This window comes from Helicoverpa armigera, chromosome 30, assembly GCF_030705265.1.
Source record: "Helicoverpa armigera isolate CAAS_96S chromosome 30, ASM3070526v1, whole genome shotgun sequence".
NCBI classification, from domain to species: Eukaryota; Metazoa; Arthropoda; class Insecta; order Lepidoptera; family Noctuidae; genus Helicoverpa; species Helicoverpa armigera.
The window spans coordinates 2,823,196-2,840,886 of NC_087149.1; the positions used below are offsets into that span (position 1 = coordinate 2,823,196).

Here is a 17,691-nt window from a genome sequence, read left to right on the forward strand (position 1 = left end):
CATCCTTCAAGACTTCCTACGTGTTTAGGGAGAGAAGAAGTAGCGCTACAAACTGATAAACTGACAACTGATAAAGTAGTTCCCGGGACTTTTGCATTTTTTGAACTTAAAACTGAACTTGTAATGGTGATTTCAGATTTATTTAAAATTCTTATTTACCAGGATCCATTTACACGCCATCATCCTATCATCTTTCTAAACTACTCAAAAGAATGTTAATTCAATCTACATAATATAAAAACTATTTAAAACAAGGCTAATAAAACCTCATTTACATCCCAATCTAAGACCATATACCAAACAAGAAAAAAATACATTTTGGATTTCAACATTCATCTATTCAAAATATAAGTTCTACGTCAAAATGAAAATCACAAACACGACCATTGAGGTCGAATGTCAATGAAATAATTGCGGATTAGTCCTGAGGAGATATGATGAAGGCATTTACGCGAATACCTTGTGAAATCTGTCGATTATGTGGCTATAACCGTGAGTATTTTTGAAGCTATTGCGACGGTAATTGTGGATGGGTGACCATTGCTGTTATTAGTTGTTGCCCGCAGTTTCATCCGCGTTCCTTGGCATCACTTTCGGAAACAAGGGGAAAAGTAGCCTATGCCCTTTAAACTATCTATATGAAATTTTATTTTAGTCGATTCAGTAGCTTTACTCAAAGGTGTGCTGTAAGAGACTCCATAAAACTGGGTTAAGCTCGCCTTTGAACAACAACTTTCTTATATTATGTACACTCGTATGAAAATGCATCTTAGTGCAAAAAAGTATAGATAAAGTTTTGATTGCAACTGAAAACTTTAGAAGCATTACTTCCAGCCAAAAAGACTCAAGAAGCAATCACTAACAGCCAATTTCTTCATCAAAAGTAAAATCCAAAGTAAAAGTCAAAGTAATGTTTAAAGTAAAAGTAACGGTCAAATTAGCTTTTTCTATTAGTTTTGCTGTCACTTTAGCCTTGGAAAAACGAATTTGACCGTTACTTTTACTTTAGACATTACTTTGACTTTTATGTTTGATGAAGAAACTGGCCGTAAAACCACGCTATTTTTTCCCAGTCCATATCAGTCGGGCATCATCATCTACTCTGCCCAACCAAGAATTCTCGAAGACACAGCAGCCTCCTTCACAACCAGCGGTGCTTACTCCAAGGGCGGGTTTCTGTCCCCCTCTAAGAAGGCCGAACACATACTTCCAAAGACCTCGCATAGGGGAAATAGAAAAGAGGATACACTTGGACCCCTGGTTTAGTGCTTCTAGGAGTACCCAATCTCTGTTTAGAGTCGGTGCCTATCTGAACTTGCAGCATACCAGAAGACAGGTTTGTTTTAGATTTTTTTGACCTATTTTCCTCAATGCAAATTCAGCAAGAATTTGAATGTGAAAATTCATAGTCAAGACGACAGTTATTTTAAGAAAAGTGACGTTTATGTTTTCAGTATAATTAGGCTTTTATGCATATTTAGAAACTTATATAACTTCGCATTTGCTGTCTCTAGTGAAACATATTATTAAACTGCTTAAAAGCTGTGTACAGGAATAACTGGACTTCAGATTTATATACTGTATGTTGTCGTAGCAAACCTACTGATTGCCTTATGCCCATTTTCACCAACCAATACCTAAATGTAGGGATCCCCTAAGAGCATTTAGGGAACACTTAATACGAATTTAGTTTTCACCAAAGTTTAGGTGTTCCTTATAACCTCTATTATTGGGGGAGCCCTTATTCTAAGTGACAGTTAAAAGATTGTTGGTGAAAACGGGCAATAGTCTCTCACTGTACCTGTCGTTTCCTTCCTCAGTTTTCAACTTCGCCGATCCTCAATATAGACGAGTGTGATGATGAGCCCCCGAAGAAGAAGCGCCGGGGTAAGCCCGAGGCGGCAGGCGAGAGCCCGAAGCCTTCTAAAGGTACAGGAGGAGCCACTAAAATCGCCTCCGGGGCTGTCAAGGGGAGGATTATAGCTGGTTAGTCTCCAAATAACGTTGCCTGTATATTACAAACTAGCTTCTGAAAGCGGTTTCACCTGCATCCCGTGGGAACCTCTGCACGAACCCGGATAAAGTAGCCTATAGCCTTCCTCGATAAATGGGCTATCTAACACCGAAAGAATTATTCAAATCGGACCAGTAGTTCCTGAGATTAGCGCGTTCAAACAAACAAACAAACTCTTCAGCTTTATAATATTAGTATAGATTACATATTCTGTATACATACATATGTAGCAGTGTACGCTTTTTAGATTTATTTTTGTATTATGAAGGTTGTTGTTGTTGCTTGTTTAATCTTAATAATTTCAACAGTTTACCAGTGAAAACGTGACAAAGAAGCTCAGGAATTTCACTTTAATATACCTTAAATATTGCTTTTTTTATGGGAAATAATCAAATGAACCCTCCCGCTGTGGGTGCAGCGAAGTGTCAGACTCTTACTGACTAAATCCCGTCTCGTTCCTTCTGAAGCCGTAAACATATAATACTGACTCTCACGACCTTCTTACACAGGGACTTTGTTTTTTCTTTGTTTATTCAAGGGGTAGCTATATTAACAGCTGTTTATCATCGCAGTGATCGGAGCTGTGGTGGATGTGCAGTTTGACGCTCACCTGCCTCCGATCCTCAACGCGCTCGAGGTACCTGGCCGAAGTAAGTAGGATAGCACAAGCAAGTCCTGTTTGTTAAAACATAAGTTTTTAAGACGAACTCAGTATCTTCAATCTAAGTGTGTATGTCTTCGTGTTAGGTAAATTGCCAACTTCTCATTGACTCAGGGTCCACTGGAACCCTTTTCCCTCTAACTATGTTGGGGTTGGCTTCCAGTCTCTACCGGATACAGAGTACATTGAGCAACTGCCTGTCGGACCCCCTCAACCCAATCACCTTAGCAATCTAAACTTCCTTGGTAAGACTGGTTGTCACACTAGCTTTGGACTTCTCGTAACGACTGTCAAAGATGTTGAAATGATAGCCGAGACCCATAAATTTATGTTTTGGAGCCTTTAAGGTGCAAAAAATGTATTCCTCTTTATTACATTAGTATAGATTGGACAGGTCAGATATATTTTTTCTACAGAACCGCGCCTAATCTTGGAAGTGGCCCAGCATTTGGGCGAGAGCGCCTGCCGTACCATCGCTATGGATGGTACCGAGGGCCTGGTGAGAGGTCAACCCATTGTAGACACCGGAGCTCCCATCACGATACCAGTAGGAGAACGAACCCTGGGCAGGATTATCAATGTAATTGGAGAACCTATTGGTAAGTTATTCGACAGCAAAACCCCTTGTATGCCGCTAATTATAATAGAAAACAGGATCGCTAATTATAAGAACAATCAATTGTCTTGCACCGGGGATAAAACTCAGTTTTTCTTAGAATAACTGATTATGTTGAAACTTAAACGTGAATCATAGTAAACAGTTGTTTAAAAAAATAATCTTATAAGCGTTGTCGATAAAGGTAATGGTTATCTGTGATATTACTAGCATCTAGGCCGAATTGTATTTTAAGGAGATGGTTCGCATTAGGGAGACAGCTGCGCAGGAGATATTATACCTAGTACATAAGCATTATTTGCGTATACACAGGTGTTATATTATTATTCCTTCACTACCTATTCCTTCACTCTCATAGCTCAATGGGAAGGCAATCCAACACGACCGGAGAGAGATCAGGCGCAGCAGTGTGATTCTATAAGACTTCACTCTAAACTTCACATCTGAATCCGCCGTGAGGTACTACACTAGCGCTACACTTGCGAGCGTGTTTGCGAGTTGAACTAAATTAAACGAGAGACTTTGACAGATAAAGTATGAGATGACTTTTAGAACTTTTTGAACCGAATGTGAAGTGAGAGTGAATAGCGAAGCGAAATACGAAGTGAAATGCTTGAAAATGAAAGTTGTTGTTCGAATTTTATAGAATCGACGTACAGGACCGACATTAACGTGCTCTCCGATGCACGGGTGTATCTATCACTAACTTATAATTATGGAGTATCTATGTCTTCTATTTACGGAATCCATTTGTTTTTTGGTAAGCTGGACTTTCCCTGAGCAAAATAGGCTATATTTTTGTACAAGTTCCCCCGGGGCACGGGAAATAGCTAGTACGGAATATATGAACCACTCATTTCAACCACAGATGAGCGTGGTCCAATAGAGACGGATGAGTACGCAGCCATCCACGCCGACGCGCCGCCCTTCGTGGAGATGTCTGTGGAGCAGGAGATCCTGGTCACTGGCATCAAGGTCGTGGACCTGCTCGCTCCCTATGTCAAAGGTAAGGAGGAAAGTGGTGAAGGTATGCAGGGACTTGGTGTGGACAATAATCCCTGAGTCTGATCAGTCTACCTAACTGGACCAAAGTGGAGAGGCTTCTAAATAACTAAGTATAGAATGTCATTATTCACAGTTCTCGTCGCTACCTGTAAACTGGTACCCACTGAACTAGTTTCTTCTTTTTTTTCTAATCAAAAATCTCTAGGTACTTAAATACTTAACAAAATTTTTTGTTCGTTTCTTTGTACCCTAAAGGCTCCGAAACTACGGACTCGATTTGAAAGATTCACTGTTCTAAAGCTCTCTTCCCAAGTGAGATAAGTCATATTTTATCCCGGTACGGGCAGTAATTTTCACGCGACGCGGGGAAACCGCAAAAACACGGCTAGTTGTCCCTCCAGATTCTTGTAAAAAGCTGGGTACTCACTTAGAAGTGTAGCACGTAACGTATCAGATACGGTATCAACCTGCAAGTGGGTACGGCTCGTCCACGGTCCTCACGAGCACACTGCGAGCCGCCACTCGGCGGGTCACTGCGAGCTTACAGCGCTCCACGTGAGAGCGGCTCACAGCGGGCTCGTGCCTACGTACTCAGTTGATACCGCTCAGCTATATATTGTCAAAGTTCGTCCTAAACTTAGCTTTCATTTCTAGGCGGTAAGATCGGCTTGTTCGGCGGCGCGGGCGTCGGCAAGACTGTGCTGATCATGGAACTTATTAACAACGTCGCTAAGGCCCATGGCGGGTTTTCCGTAAGTATCTTTATCTTGTCTACAGCTACTAATTAAGTTGCTATTACACTAGAAAGAAAGATAGAAACTTTTTCAGAAACAAATCCTTTCTTTCCTGTCGTCTTTCTTTATTATGTGTGTGTACCTACAAAAATTCGTAGGTAGATCTATATTTAGGTATATATAAAAGAATGTCGTGTTACACATTTTATAAGTCAAGAATGGATGAACCGTTTAAACTGAAAATTAGAGAGAAGAATATAGGATTTTTTGTCACCATCCGAGACGCGGGTGAAACCGCGGGCAAAGAAGCTACTAAAAAAGAAATAAATGAACGTCAAAATTTACAAAAGGCGGCCTCCAAAACACTCGCCCTTTACCTTTTCCTTCCTTGGCGTCCCGTCTAAGAAGCGTCAACGCTCGTAAAACGGCAGTGGGATAGGGACCTTATTAAACAAAACATGTAACGGCCCTTCCACACGGCAGTCCATTTTTTTGCAGGATACCGTTTGATCGCAAAAGGTATTATAGGCTAGTGTTCACACGAGCAAACCGCATGCAGGATCCTGCAAAATGCCGTTCCCGTCGATTTGTGCGATTCGGTTTTGTCACTTGAAATTGGATCGTTCGTCCAGTAATCCTGCTAAAACGGACGCTGTGTTCACACGTAGTTCAGTTTTGCAGGATACAGTAAAATGCCGGTCCCGCAAAACGACTGCCGTGTGAAAGGACTGTAAGAAGTTTTGGAGCTGTCTTTTGTTTTTGACGTTCGAAAAGTGCTGATTAATCAGCCTAATTTGAATAAACTTTTTGAGTTTGAGTTTGAAATCATCAGTTCTTCATGAAGTGTTTTTGATGATTTCTCAGGTGTTTGCTGGCGTGGGAGAGCGCACGCGAGAAGGCAATGATCTTTACCACGAGATGAAAGTAGGAGGAGTCATCACTGATGATTATAAGACTTCTAAGGTAATGCATATGTCGTAACCATAATTTCGGGTAAATAATCATTTGCAATGTTTTAGCTAACTTGAAGAATTAAAATATGCCGGAAAATGATGCGTTTTTTTAAAGGCTTGGTTCTACCAGTCCGCGACTCTGTACGGCACTAATGCAAACATAAGTGACACTGGGTACGCATAGAATGTTTTTTTCTTTTTCTAAAATTTCCGAGAAATTAAAACTTTTATGAGCAAGCATGCTAGCAGGGCTCGCGTTGATGCGTAATTTTTTTATTGCAAACATTTGTGCGCGAAAAATTTTGGTGAAATCTGCATACGTTGACTTAGGGGTGAATCTACGCGGTGCAAATGGTTTGCACATGTCGAGGCACATGCGCAGGTTACGTGCATTATAAAAATGTGCGGGGTCCAGCGACTCGCGCATGTACCAAAGCAAGATACCCACCCGCGTGCTCTTGTCACGTGCGCTTGTTAACTTGCTCCAGCTACATGCACCGTGTAGATGCACGCTTACAATCTCACTAGGTAGATTCTAATTTGTGCTAACATTATTTACAATGTTATCTAACATCTTTCTCCATTCCTCTTTAGGTGGCGTTAGTATACGGGCAAATGAACGAGCCCCCGGGCGCGCGAGCCCGCGTGGCGCTCACCGGCCTCACCGTGGCCGAGCACTTCCGAGACAAGGAGGGACAGGACGTGTTGCTCTTCATTGATAACATCTTCAGGTTTACTCAGGCTGGCTCGGAGGTACGGACCTTATAGTTATACAAGTACAATCGAGACTTAATCGGGGATATCTATACCTACTACCTATTCTAATAACAGCCACAGTAGCTGATAGTAGGAGGCCATCATCATCATTCTAATGGTGCAAATTTCGGCCACGACAGCGGTTCTCATATAAGGAGATCAGCCAGCTGCGCAGGACATATTATAGAGCACGAGCATTTGCTTGGACACAGGTGCAGTCACTATTCCTTCACTCTCATAGCGCGATGGGACGACAACCCGACACGACCGGAGAGAGATCAGGCGCAGGACCGAAATTTACGTTCTCTCTGATGAACCCGTTCATGCAATGGAACTAGATGGTAGCAATCACCAACTTCCAGATAATGGACTGCTTAAAAGTTACTTTAATTCTCAGATTCCATTACATAGTTACATACAGGTCGACCTTATATAAACGACATACACATTTATATGCATAGGTAAACCTTATAATTATCATTAAAATCTCTTCTGACTATCTGGCTGTGCCCATCAGGGTCCATAATTGTTCGTGACTATCGTTTTATATTTTCCACCTAATGTTCATTATGGAATGCGATAAACGATATGATATGAATAAAAATGTGTGTAGGTATCAGCGTTGCTCGGGCGCATCCCGTCCGCCGTGGGCTACCAGCCGACCCTGGCGACTGACATGGGCACCATGCAGGAGAGGATTACCACCACCAAGACTGGTTCCATCACCAGTGTACAGGTATGAGAGAAACGCTTTAATTTTTTAGGGAAAATATTACGAATCAGGATTTTTTTGGACTCTAAACATGAAAACCGACTTTCAAAACTGCGAACTTTTCATCTCCCTTGAAGTTATTGTCTCTGCTGTCTTTATTTTGCCAACGATATCTAGAGTAGGTAGTGAAGATTATTTGTCTGTTTTGTGTTTTAGGAGTCGGATTGATGTTATAAAATCATCTTTGTCGTATTTTACCTATTTTGTATTAGTCCACAATTCAATCCAAATATGATTTATCAGCTGGACCTTAGATTGAAGCTCAAGACATTTTCACCACGAGATATCTTGCCAAAATACATATATCACACTAGCTTCTGCCAGCGGTTTCACCCGCATCCCGTGGGAACTACTTCCCGTTCCGAGATAAAAAGTAGCCTATAGCCTTCCTCGATAAATGGGCTATCTAACACTGAAATAAATTTTTATATCGGACCAGTAGTTCTTGAGATTAGCGCGTTCAAACAAACAAACTCTTCAGCTTTATAATATTAGTTAGAGATTTGTCTAATCTTCTTCTTCCTATGTTTTTAAAGCAACATACTTCTCCAAAACCTGTTTATTTCCTTCTTCCAGGCGGTATACGTGCCAGCAGATGACCTCACAGACCCGGCTCCGGCCACAACGTTCGCTCACTTGGACGCCACCACCGTGCTGTCGCGAGCCATCGCCGAGCTCGGCGTGTATCCCGCAGTGGACCCGCTAGACTCAACGTCCAGGGTCATGGACCCGAATATTATTGGAACAGAGCACTATGGAGTTGCTAGAGGCGTGCAGAAGATTTTGCAGGTAAGACATCTACTGGAGTTTAGAACAGTTTGACACTATGGCTCTTTAGGTCAGTCCCTGCAGCTCAGATGATAAGAAGATAGTTTTGTTTGACAGAATAAGATTTGTCAAGAATAAACAGTTAATTTATCTTTAAATAAAATTGTGATTGCAGAAGAAATACGTCTGAATAAAGACTTTCACTTTCACCCACCCGCGCTGGATTTATTTTATAGGATCTAAAAATTGAAATACGAAATTTCTGTTTCTGTCTCGAAAATGTGCTTTCATAAGCTGTGTTGACGACCTCGATGGCGCAATGGTCACCATGCCGGACGGCCGAACCTGAGGTCCCGGGTTCGATTCCCGGCTCGGTCGACATTTGTGTGATGAGCATGCTTGTTGGACGTGGTCTGGGTGTTCAATATGTATTTATAAATATGTATATGTGTAGCTATATGTAGTTTATCAGTTGTGTTAGCACCCATAACACAAGTTAATTAATAACTTACCATGGGGCTAACCGACCGTGTGTGAAAAAGGTGTCCCGACATTGTATTCTTCTTTTAGAACTTACATATAAACAGGATTTTAAACATAAATGATTTTTCAACTTCTTGCTTTCAACCAGGACTACAAGTCGCTGCAAGACATTATCGCTATCCTGGGCATGGACGAGTTGTCAGAGGACGACAAGCTGACGGTGGCGCGAGCTCGCAAGATACAGCGGTTCCTCTCGCAACCCTTCCAGGTAAGACCAGTTTGTTTCACTTGCTAGGGCTGCGGGATTGTTCGAAAGAGTTACCGCAGCTAGGGTTTTTCTTGAATGGTCTTTTCTTGAACATGTTTGGCAGTCGGTTAGTCAGGACAACCAGTCTTACCAAGGGGTATTGGGTTGCCCGGTTAACTGGGTTGAGGAGTTCAGATAGGCAGTCGCTTGTAAAACACCGGTACTCAGCTGCATTATTGAAATGCATTGACATATATTTTCACAGGTTGCTGAAGTCTTCACTGGCCACATTGGCAAGCTGGTCAAGTTGGAGCAGACCATTAAAGGGTTTAAGAGGGTAAGCTGCCTTATCAACCCGTTGTAAACATTGAAGAAGAGAACGTACCTTTTTAAAAGACCAGCCACGTAGTTGGGACTTGCGTTGCTCTGATAATCGCTCCGATACATGTGTCGAGATTCCACCAAGATGCCATTTCTCTGGGCATTTTGGCCCACAACTGGCATGTATTCGTGAAGTTGCACAAAGGTTGCATTTGTTATAGAAAAGCTCGCACGCAATTTGTTACTGTTTGCTAGGGAGAGTAGACCAGGGACCCGATTCTCCTAAGTTAATAATGTCAAAATTGAATAGGAATCGAATCGCAATATGATCGCAATAGCAAGTGTTAAAACTGCTATTGCGATCTATATGCATATCGGGCATTCTGCTACTAATATAAGACCAATCATATTCCAACGACATTCGATTGGTTTGCGATTGGTCTGCTATTTTGTGTACCGCACACCCACCGGTGGGTATATACTTGTATGTTCGTATGTAATACATAAAAATACAAGCATCAGAACTGAGGACCTACTTTTTGGGTAGTCGGTTATAAGGACCCTGTCTCTCTTCTAGATTCTCATGGGTGAGCTGGACCACATCCCCGAAGCAGCTTTCTACATGGTGGGAACTATTGAAGATGTCATCACCAAGTCACAGGAGCTCGCCAAGGGCGTGTAAAATATGAAGAAATATCTATGGATATAACGCTTAAATATGTGGGCATAGCGTTCAAATAATATATATATAGTAGTTTAGATATATTCTCTTGTAAATAGTTGTGAAGTTACGTACTAACGTTCGTGAAAAATTCACTCACGCATATGTGCATAGACGAGCTTTTAGGTAAGCGTTCACAGCCCCGCATCGGACGTATCGCATTAGGTGTCGTCCTAATTGGGAGCGATCGTACGATGGCGCGATGCGTTTTTCATCTAAAGGGCTTATTACACTTGACTAAATTCAGTCGTCTAAATGATTCAGTCACTAAATTCAGTCAAATGTAATCGCATTTAGGAAGGTAGGTTTCATTAAATTATTTAGAAACCTAATTAGACAAATCTAATTAGATGACTGAATTTAGTAAAGTGTAATAAGCCCTTTAGGCGTCGTCCTAATTGACAGCGATCGTACGATGACACGATGCGTTCTCGTCGTGCGATGAGTTCAAACATACAGATTTCATCAGAGTGTCCTATTTGAACCTCGCGAGTGAGATCGTGAGATGAAAAACGCATCGCGCCATCGTACGATCGCTCCCAATTAGGACGACGCCTTATAGCATAGTAAGGCCACGTTCAGACACATTTTGCAATCGTAAATCATTTGCAGACAAAATGATTCATTATTGAATGACAGAAAAGGATAAAAACGTTTAAATGTAGTACGTAGCTTCACAACTGTTTACAGGAGAATATAATATATTATCTAAACTGTGGATATAGTTTTGTTACTTGTGAATAATTTGTTCTTAGAATTTTGTAAAGTAGTGTGAAAATGGTATTATTTTTTTTCAATGAGTTGTTTTGTTTTATTTTGTGAAAATATTAATTGTTATAGCAGATTTTATTTTGTGAGTGGATACCAGTATAGAGACGATTATTAACTTATTATTTTTTCATGAATAAAGTTATTTAATTTATACGCTTCATTTTATTACAACGTTTATCTATCTGTACTATACTATATTAAAAAGGCATTTTTTGCTTATTTGTACCCTAAAAGCTCCGAAGCTGCTGAACCGATTTGAAAAATTCTTTACTGTTGGAAAGCTAGATACTCTTCCCGAGTAACATAGGCTATATTTTATCCCAGTACGGGCAGCAGCTATCTTCCGAGCCTTTTTTCAACTATGTTGGGGTCGGCTTCCAGTCTAACCGGATGCAGCTGAGTGACTGTCTATCTGACCTCCTCAACCCAGTTACCCGGGCAACCCGATACCCCTTTGTTAGGCTGGTGTCAGACTTACTGGCTTCTGACTACCCGTAACGACTGCCAAGGATGTTCAATGACCGCCGGGACCTACAGTTTAACGTGCCATCCGAAACAGTCATTGGTGTCTAAGATATACTTAGAAAGTACATACAAACTTACAAAAATGAGGGAATATTAATAAAAAAAACACGAAAATCGCTTTGTACAAATCACAATTTATTGTATTTACAATCGCATAGCGCTGCGTACAAACTTAATACAGTAACTATATAAATATATTTCCACTTCACAACTACATACAGAACGGGCGGCAGAACTACTGTTACTCAGGAAAAACGTCATTTAACACAAGAAAAAAAACTAAAAAACTTATTAATAAGAATTATCCTGAATACTCAAATGTTTATTTTAAGTCATTTCCCAAAAAAAAAAAAAAATGAAAAAAATATTTTTCATGCGTTTCACACTTCTACCAAACTGCATAAGTTTTCATGTTATTTTAATACAAACATATATTAGAATCTCCTCAGGAACACAAAAGACCAGGATTTAATTCGTCAGATAACTTTGCAACTCTGAAATCAGCCATTAGGAACGTCGCGAAAACAGTACTGTTCATACATTATTGAAAAATGCGCAGTTACCTAATACCAATTTCGTAGTGGTAAAGATACTTGAAAATAACTGTAGTTTGCAGCAACGGCTGTTCTCATATAAGGAGATCAGCCAGCTGCGCAGGACATATTATAGTGCACGAGCATTTGCGCAGACACAGGTGCACTCACTATCTCTCTCATAGCCCGATGGGACGGCAATCCGACACCACCGGAGAGATATTTTTTTAGAGATGTAGTTCCTACAGTAGTTCAGTAGTTCACGCCAACCGTGATAGGGAACATTAATAGTTAAACTTATACATACGATATACAACTAATAAGTGTTATAATGTAACAACGTTATATTTTTAACATAGCCGAGTCTAGTAGTAAAACAAAATCGGACTTTACTTATGTATTTCAATAGATGGGTGACTGCCTAGCCTTTTCCTAGGTTTGTTGTTCTTGGAGCGACTGCCTATCTGACCCCCTCAACAGTTACCCGGGCACGACATACCCGTAGGTACGATTGGTTGTCAGAATTTTTGAGACAGGTCACCCATCAAAGGTCTAACCGCAGCAAGCGCTAAGCCACGAACCATTCAGATATGTTACTTTTGTTCTACCTTATCAATTTATTTCTATTATGGGTATTACAAATTAAAAAAAAAATAACATTACAAGATGCATGCATAAGTTGTAGGATCTAAGGAAACCTAATGTCCTGATTTAAGAGTCTATATCTAGACACAGCCAGAATTCTACCAGAAACTGTGCAGCTTTTATCTAAGTATAAGTAAAGTCCTGTTTGAAATAGTGGCGTTATGTTAATATCCGTATTCAATTGTTATTTTCAATCGCAGCTATCTAAAACGCAAAAGTATCTTAGCGCAAATAAGCGCAGTTTTTGCGCAACAACTGCGCAACTTTGCGCAACCACCACGGACCTTAACACAACGCGATACACACACCCTCGCGGACATTTCACCTAAGACTGCACACATTCATGGAATGTCATCTCTTAGACCATTTAAACTTCGACAAAAAGACGCAGGATGGGATAAACGAATATACTAGGCATGTTGACAGAGTTAACAAATAAGCGATTCTAATAAGGTCGACATAAAAGTCAGTTTTCTTAAATCAACTGTTTACAGTGAATATTTACTTTCAATTTTCAAAACTAACAGTTGTTTTAAGAAAAACCGGTCGCTTATTATGTCATTAAACTTGAGCCTAAGTTTTTCAGATTAGCTATAACATGGACACCAAAAAAAAAACTGTACAAAAAAGGGGGATCTTACAACAAAAAAAAATACCTGGAAGGGACATGACACAATTTTTTAAATTTTTAGCAAAGGGGAAATAATACGGGTCCAATATTTTGAGTTAATCTAAAAGACGAACTATACTCTATCCACGGAAGCAAGAGCTAAAAGGTAAACAAAGAATGACACTATTTCAAGATGGCGGTATAACCCGACCGATGACAAAATCACAGATACTGCGAACATTTTACACAAAAATGTGACGTTTTGTCATCGGTCAAGTTATACCACCATCTTGAAAAAATGTCATTCTTTGTTTACCTTTTAGCTCTTGCTTCCGTGGATAGAGTATAGTTACTTTTCTGTCATTTACCCATTCCTTACAAAGTAGCGTATCGCTATAAGTCTATAACACTTCCTGCATCAAAATGTTTTATTGCTATCAAAAAACACAAGGGACGCAAAATTTTCCTATTAACGCCAATTTATCAATCATCAGCTAACTTCTATTTGAAGAATAAATCATCATCTGTCGAGCCTTTTCCCAACTATGTTGGGGTCGGCTTCCAGACTAACCGGATGCAGCTGAGTACCAGTGTGCCACAAGGAGCGACTGCCTATCTGACCTCCTCAACCCAGTTACCTAAGCAAACCCTTGGTAAGACTGGTTTTCAGACTTACTGGCTTCTGACTACCCGTAACGACTGCCAAAGATGTTCAATGACAGCAATATGGCGGTTTGACATATTTTCTATATAAGAGCTGTTAAAACGTCAAAAAGTTCTTCAGAAAAAAGGTATCTGGTGATTGAAAAATCGGCTTAGAACAACTGTATTCACACATAATTATGCCTAGCTGTATCTCTTTCACTCGTATTACGTTAGAAGAGTACGACAATACAACGAGTAGGTATAAATATTTTTTCTTGCTGTTCAATTCATAAATAAATCGGTCCACACTTATGTATGACTAACATAATAAATGCATAAGTAACTCTTTGTTGCAAAACTGCTGAACCGATGTTGATGAAATTTGGGCAAACTGAACACCTGGATAGGTGCCACAAGTAATACCTTTGACATATAAAAAACTTGGTTAATATTACGGTGGGTTGCACCATTTAACTATAACGATAACCGAACCATTGTCAGTTGTCAAATCGCCGATTTGAGCAATGCGCGGCAAGTATACGACTGGTTGTGGCTTGGTTATCGTTATAGTTAAATGGTGCAACTCGCTCTTAATATAGACCAACTTGAAAGAGCAACTGTTATTTAATTTACAAATGATTTATTTAGTTGATTCACGGCCAGTTTCTTCATCAATAGTAAAAGTCAAAGTAATGTCTAAAGTAAAAGTAACGGTCAAATTCGTTTTTTCAAGGCTAAAGTGACAGCAAAATTAATAGAAAAATTGAATTTGACCGTTACTTTTACTTTAGACATTACTTTAACTTTTACTTTTGATGAAGAAACTGGCTATAAGTCAGCTGCAGCCAGACATAACATTATTTGCTTTATTCAAACCGTATTTTGTTAATTGTCATACAAAACGAATGCCTTTACATATTTCCTTTATTTCTATCGATTCTTTAGTTCTTAGTCAGGTCGATTTTCAGAAATAACTTGAAAATAGAACTTGAAAATTCCAAGTAAATCATTGTTTTAAGAAAACCGACTTATAAGTTCGTCGGTGTAAACGGACCTTCATAGGGTAGACTTTCTATAATGGCCAGTTTCTTCATCAAAAGTTAAAGTTATGGCTAAAGTAATGTCTAAAGTAAAAGTAACGGTCAAATTAATTTTTTCTATTAGTTTTGCTGTCACTTTAGCCTTGAAAAAACGAATTTGACCGTTACTTTTACTTTAGACATTACTTTAACTTTAACTTTTGATGAAGAAACTGGCCGTAAGTCAGTAAAGTCAGTGGTCAGCAATAGTTGTATTTATAGTTTTTTTTAAATAATATTGTCCTTTATACAAGCTGTTAATAATTATAATAAAAACAATAAAAAATACTTTTACTTGTGTTGATACTCGACTGCAGAAAAGGGGTTCTTAAGGAAATACTTTTGCAATAGAAATCGACCACGTTTTGTGAGTGCCACAGACTATATTTTATCCTGCTGCGGGAAATAGTTCCCATTTCACTGTTCACGAAGCAGACATATAGTTAAACAATCGGTGTGTATCACATATGACTCATGGAACAGAGAAGTTATTAAAATCGATAGAAATACAAATAATATACGAAAAAAAATACACATAAAATTCATAACAGAAATGACGTAGGTACCTATATAAAAAAAAGGAACATGTTTTACACACAACACATGAACGGTTATCGATAAACTAGTGACGTTACACGGCATACGATATAATTGGGAAGTAGACTACACTATCATCTGTCTAGCTTTTTCCCAACTATGTTAGGGTCGGCTTCCAGTCTAACCGGATGCAGCTGAGTACCAGTGTGCCACAAGGAGAGACTGCCTATCTGACCTCCTCAACCGGGCAACCACCAGGTCCAACCAGGTCAGATAGGGCAGTCGCTTGTAAAGCACTGGTACTCAACTAAATCCGGTTAGACTGGAAGCCCACCCCAATATAGTTGGGAAAAAGGCTCAGAAAACGATTGATTTGAAAAATTCTTTCAATGTTGGGTAGCTAAACTATTCCCGAGTAACATAGGCTACTTTTTATCCAGGTGCGGGAAGGCGGACACAGCTAGTGAAAGTCCCCAATGAAGTCATATGCCGCGATGCGTAAAACTAAAGTTAGGATCTTAAAAAATCTAGACAACGAATTCTTACATTTAAAGAAAATCACGGAGAATCTAACACAGCTGTTTAATATTATTCTTAAAAGGATTAAAACAAAAAAATAATATAATATACACTATTTTTCAAAAAAAAAACGTGCACCTATGAAAATCTTGGTTTTAAGGACAAGCAGCCTTACTATAAAAACTTAAACATCTGTTGAACACTTGTCTAAAAATGTGGCTGCAAAACGGACCTTATTTCAACGTCATAACCTGTATTTTTTTAGACAAGTGTTCAACAGACGTTTATAAGCTTTTGTGGTATGACGGTTTATGTTTTTTTCAAGGGGTACCGCGGCGCTGGTACATAAAGGGCTTAAGAAGGAACATGCTGGGTTTAGTCAGTAAGAGTCTGACACTCCCTCACGCTGCACACACAGCGGGAGGCGTCATTTGATGATTTCCCACCAAAAAAGGGCTTATTGTCACTATGCTAGCAACATATTTATTCCAGTCATTAAAAATCTTTTGAAACAAGTCTTTAAAACCAAAATTCGTAGAGAAGCCCGTTTTTTTTTTTGCAAAACAGTTTTCTATAATAATAATAAAAAATACTTGAAGTTTTAAAATTGTGATAATAATGAGTCGCAGACGCCTCTGAACTAACAGTTTTTATAATTATTATTTTATATCAATTAATTATAATAATATAATTATATTTAATTTTGGACTTTCTAATGTACTAAGAATTTTAGGGAAATCCTTTATTGGTTTTGAATTTGAATAATCTACATAGATTGAGTGAATACGTTTGTCTACCATCATCCTCATCCTTTTCCCAACTATGTTGAGGTCGGCTTCCAGTCTAACCGGATGCAGCTGAGTACCAGTGCTTTACAAGAAGCGACTGCCTATCTGACCCCCTCAACCCAGTTACCCGGGTAACCCTATACCCCTTGGTTAGACAAGGCTGGCTGACAAAGTAATAGGCGTTTTATCACACGAAAGCGGTTGAGCCATACTAGTGTGTGTGTAAATGTACATACACATTGTGTTTGTATGTGTAGGCTCATCATCATCTCAGGCATAGGACGTCCACTGCTGAACATAGGCCTCCCCTTAGATCTCCACAGATACCTGTTGGAGACGACCTGCATCCAGCTGTGTAAGCTATAAGCTCGCTCGCGCTCAGTAGTGTCGAGTCGTCGAGTCACACAAACACAATGAGCATGTATTTAATAAACCCACACACGTATGGCTTAACCGCTTTCGTGAGATAAAACATTTATATGTCCAAAACTTTTAGCTATATTTTCAAGTATACGTAGTTTCTTTCTAAGGCCAGTTTTTTCATTATTTATACACTACAAAGTTGATGGTATTCACTCAATAATTTAGTGAAAAATATCAAGGAATATGGGTGAATCTAAATGGTGTTATATATTTAAATTCTTAGTACATTGTAAAAGATTTAACATAATTGAAATAACGGTAGCATTTGAAAGCAGTTTGTCGTACATGAAGTAGTTTTAGTACAACTATTTATTTATATAAAAGAAAGTCATGTTAGTTAAAGTACTTATAACTCAAGAATGGCTGAACCGTTTAAGCTGAAAATCACGGGAGAAGGATAAAGGATATTTTTGTCACCATAAAAAATGTAATTTTATTTTTTCTAACAATCAAACTGTTTGAGAATGACGACGATTCTAAATTAATACAGCCTTATTACAAAAACTTAAACATCTGTTGAACACTTGACTAAAACAACTTGAGAAAAGAGATAGGATAGTTTTTA

At 39.2% G+C, this 17,691-nt stretch overlaps 1 protein-coding gene across 1 annotated transcript; it reads left to right on the forward strand.

Annotated features, from left to right (window-relative positions):
• The first annotated feature begins 339 nt into the window (after positions 1-339).
• Positions 340-10,199, forward strand: LOC110382557 (ATP synthase subunit beta, mitochondrial). The gene is made up of 14 exons (XM_064043069.1): positions 340-492; positions 1,074-1,336; positions 1,821-1,986; positions 2,587-2,664; positions 3,092-3,274; positions 4,160-4,297; positions 4,951-5,048; positions 5,895-5,993; positions 6,578-6,736; positions 7,353-7,475; positions 8,088-8,300; positions 8,911-9,030; positions 9,275-9,346; positions 9,908-10,199. Exons 1-14 carry the CDS (start codon positions 435-437, stop codon positions 10,010-10,012), a joined length of 1,875 nt encoding a protein of 624 aa, XP_063899139.1. The 5' UTR covers positions 340-434; the 3' UTR covers positions 10,013-10,199.
• The last annotated feature ends 7,492 nt before the right edge of the window (positions 10,200-17,691 follow it).

Excerpts from the sequence above, each read along its gene's own strand:
- LOC110382557 (XM_064043069.1), top strand. The coding sequence starts at position 435 with ATGATGAAGGCATTTACGCGAATACCTTGTGAAATCTGTCGATTATGT. Across the intron at positions 1,337-1,820 it reads TGCAGCATACCAGAAGACAG|TTTTCAACTTCGCCGATCCT; the intron begins GTTTGTTTTAGA and ends TTCCTTCCTCAG. Across the intron at positions 9,347-9,907 it reads CCATTAAAGGGTTTAAGAGG|ATTCTCATGGGTGAGCTGGA; the intron begins GTAAGCTGCCTT and ends TCTCTCTTCTAG.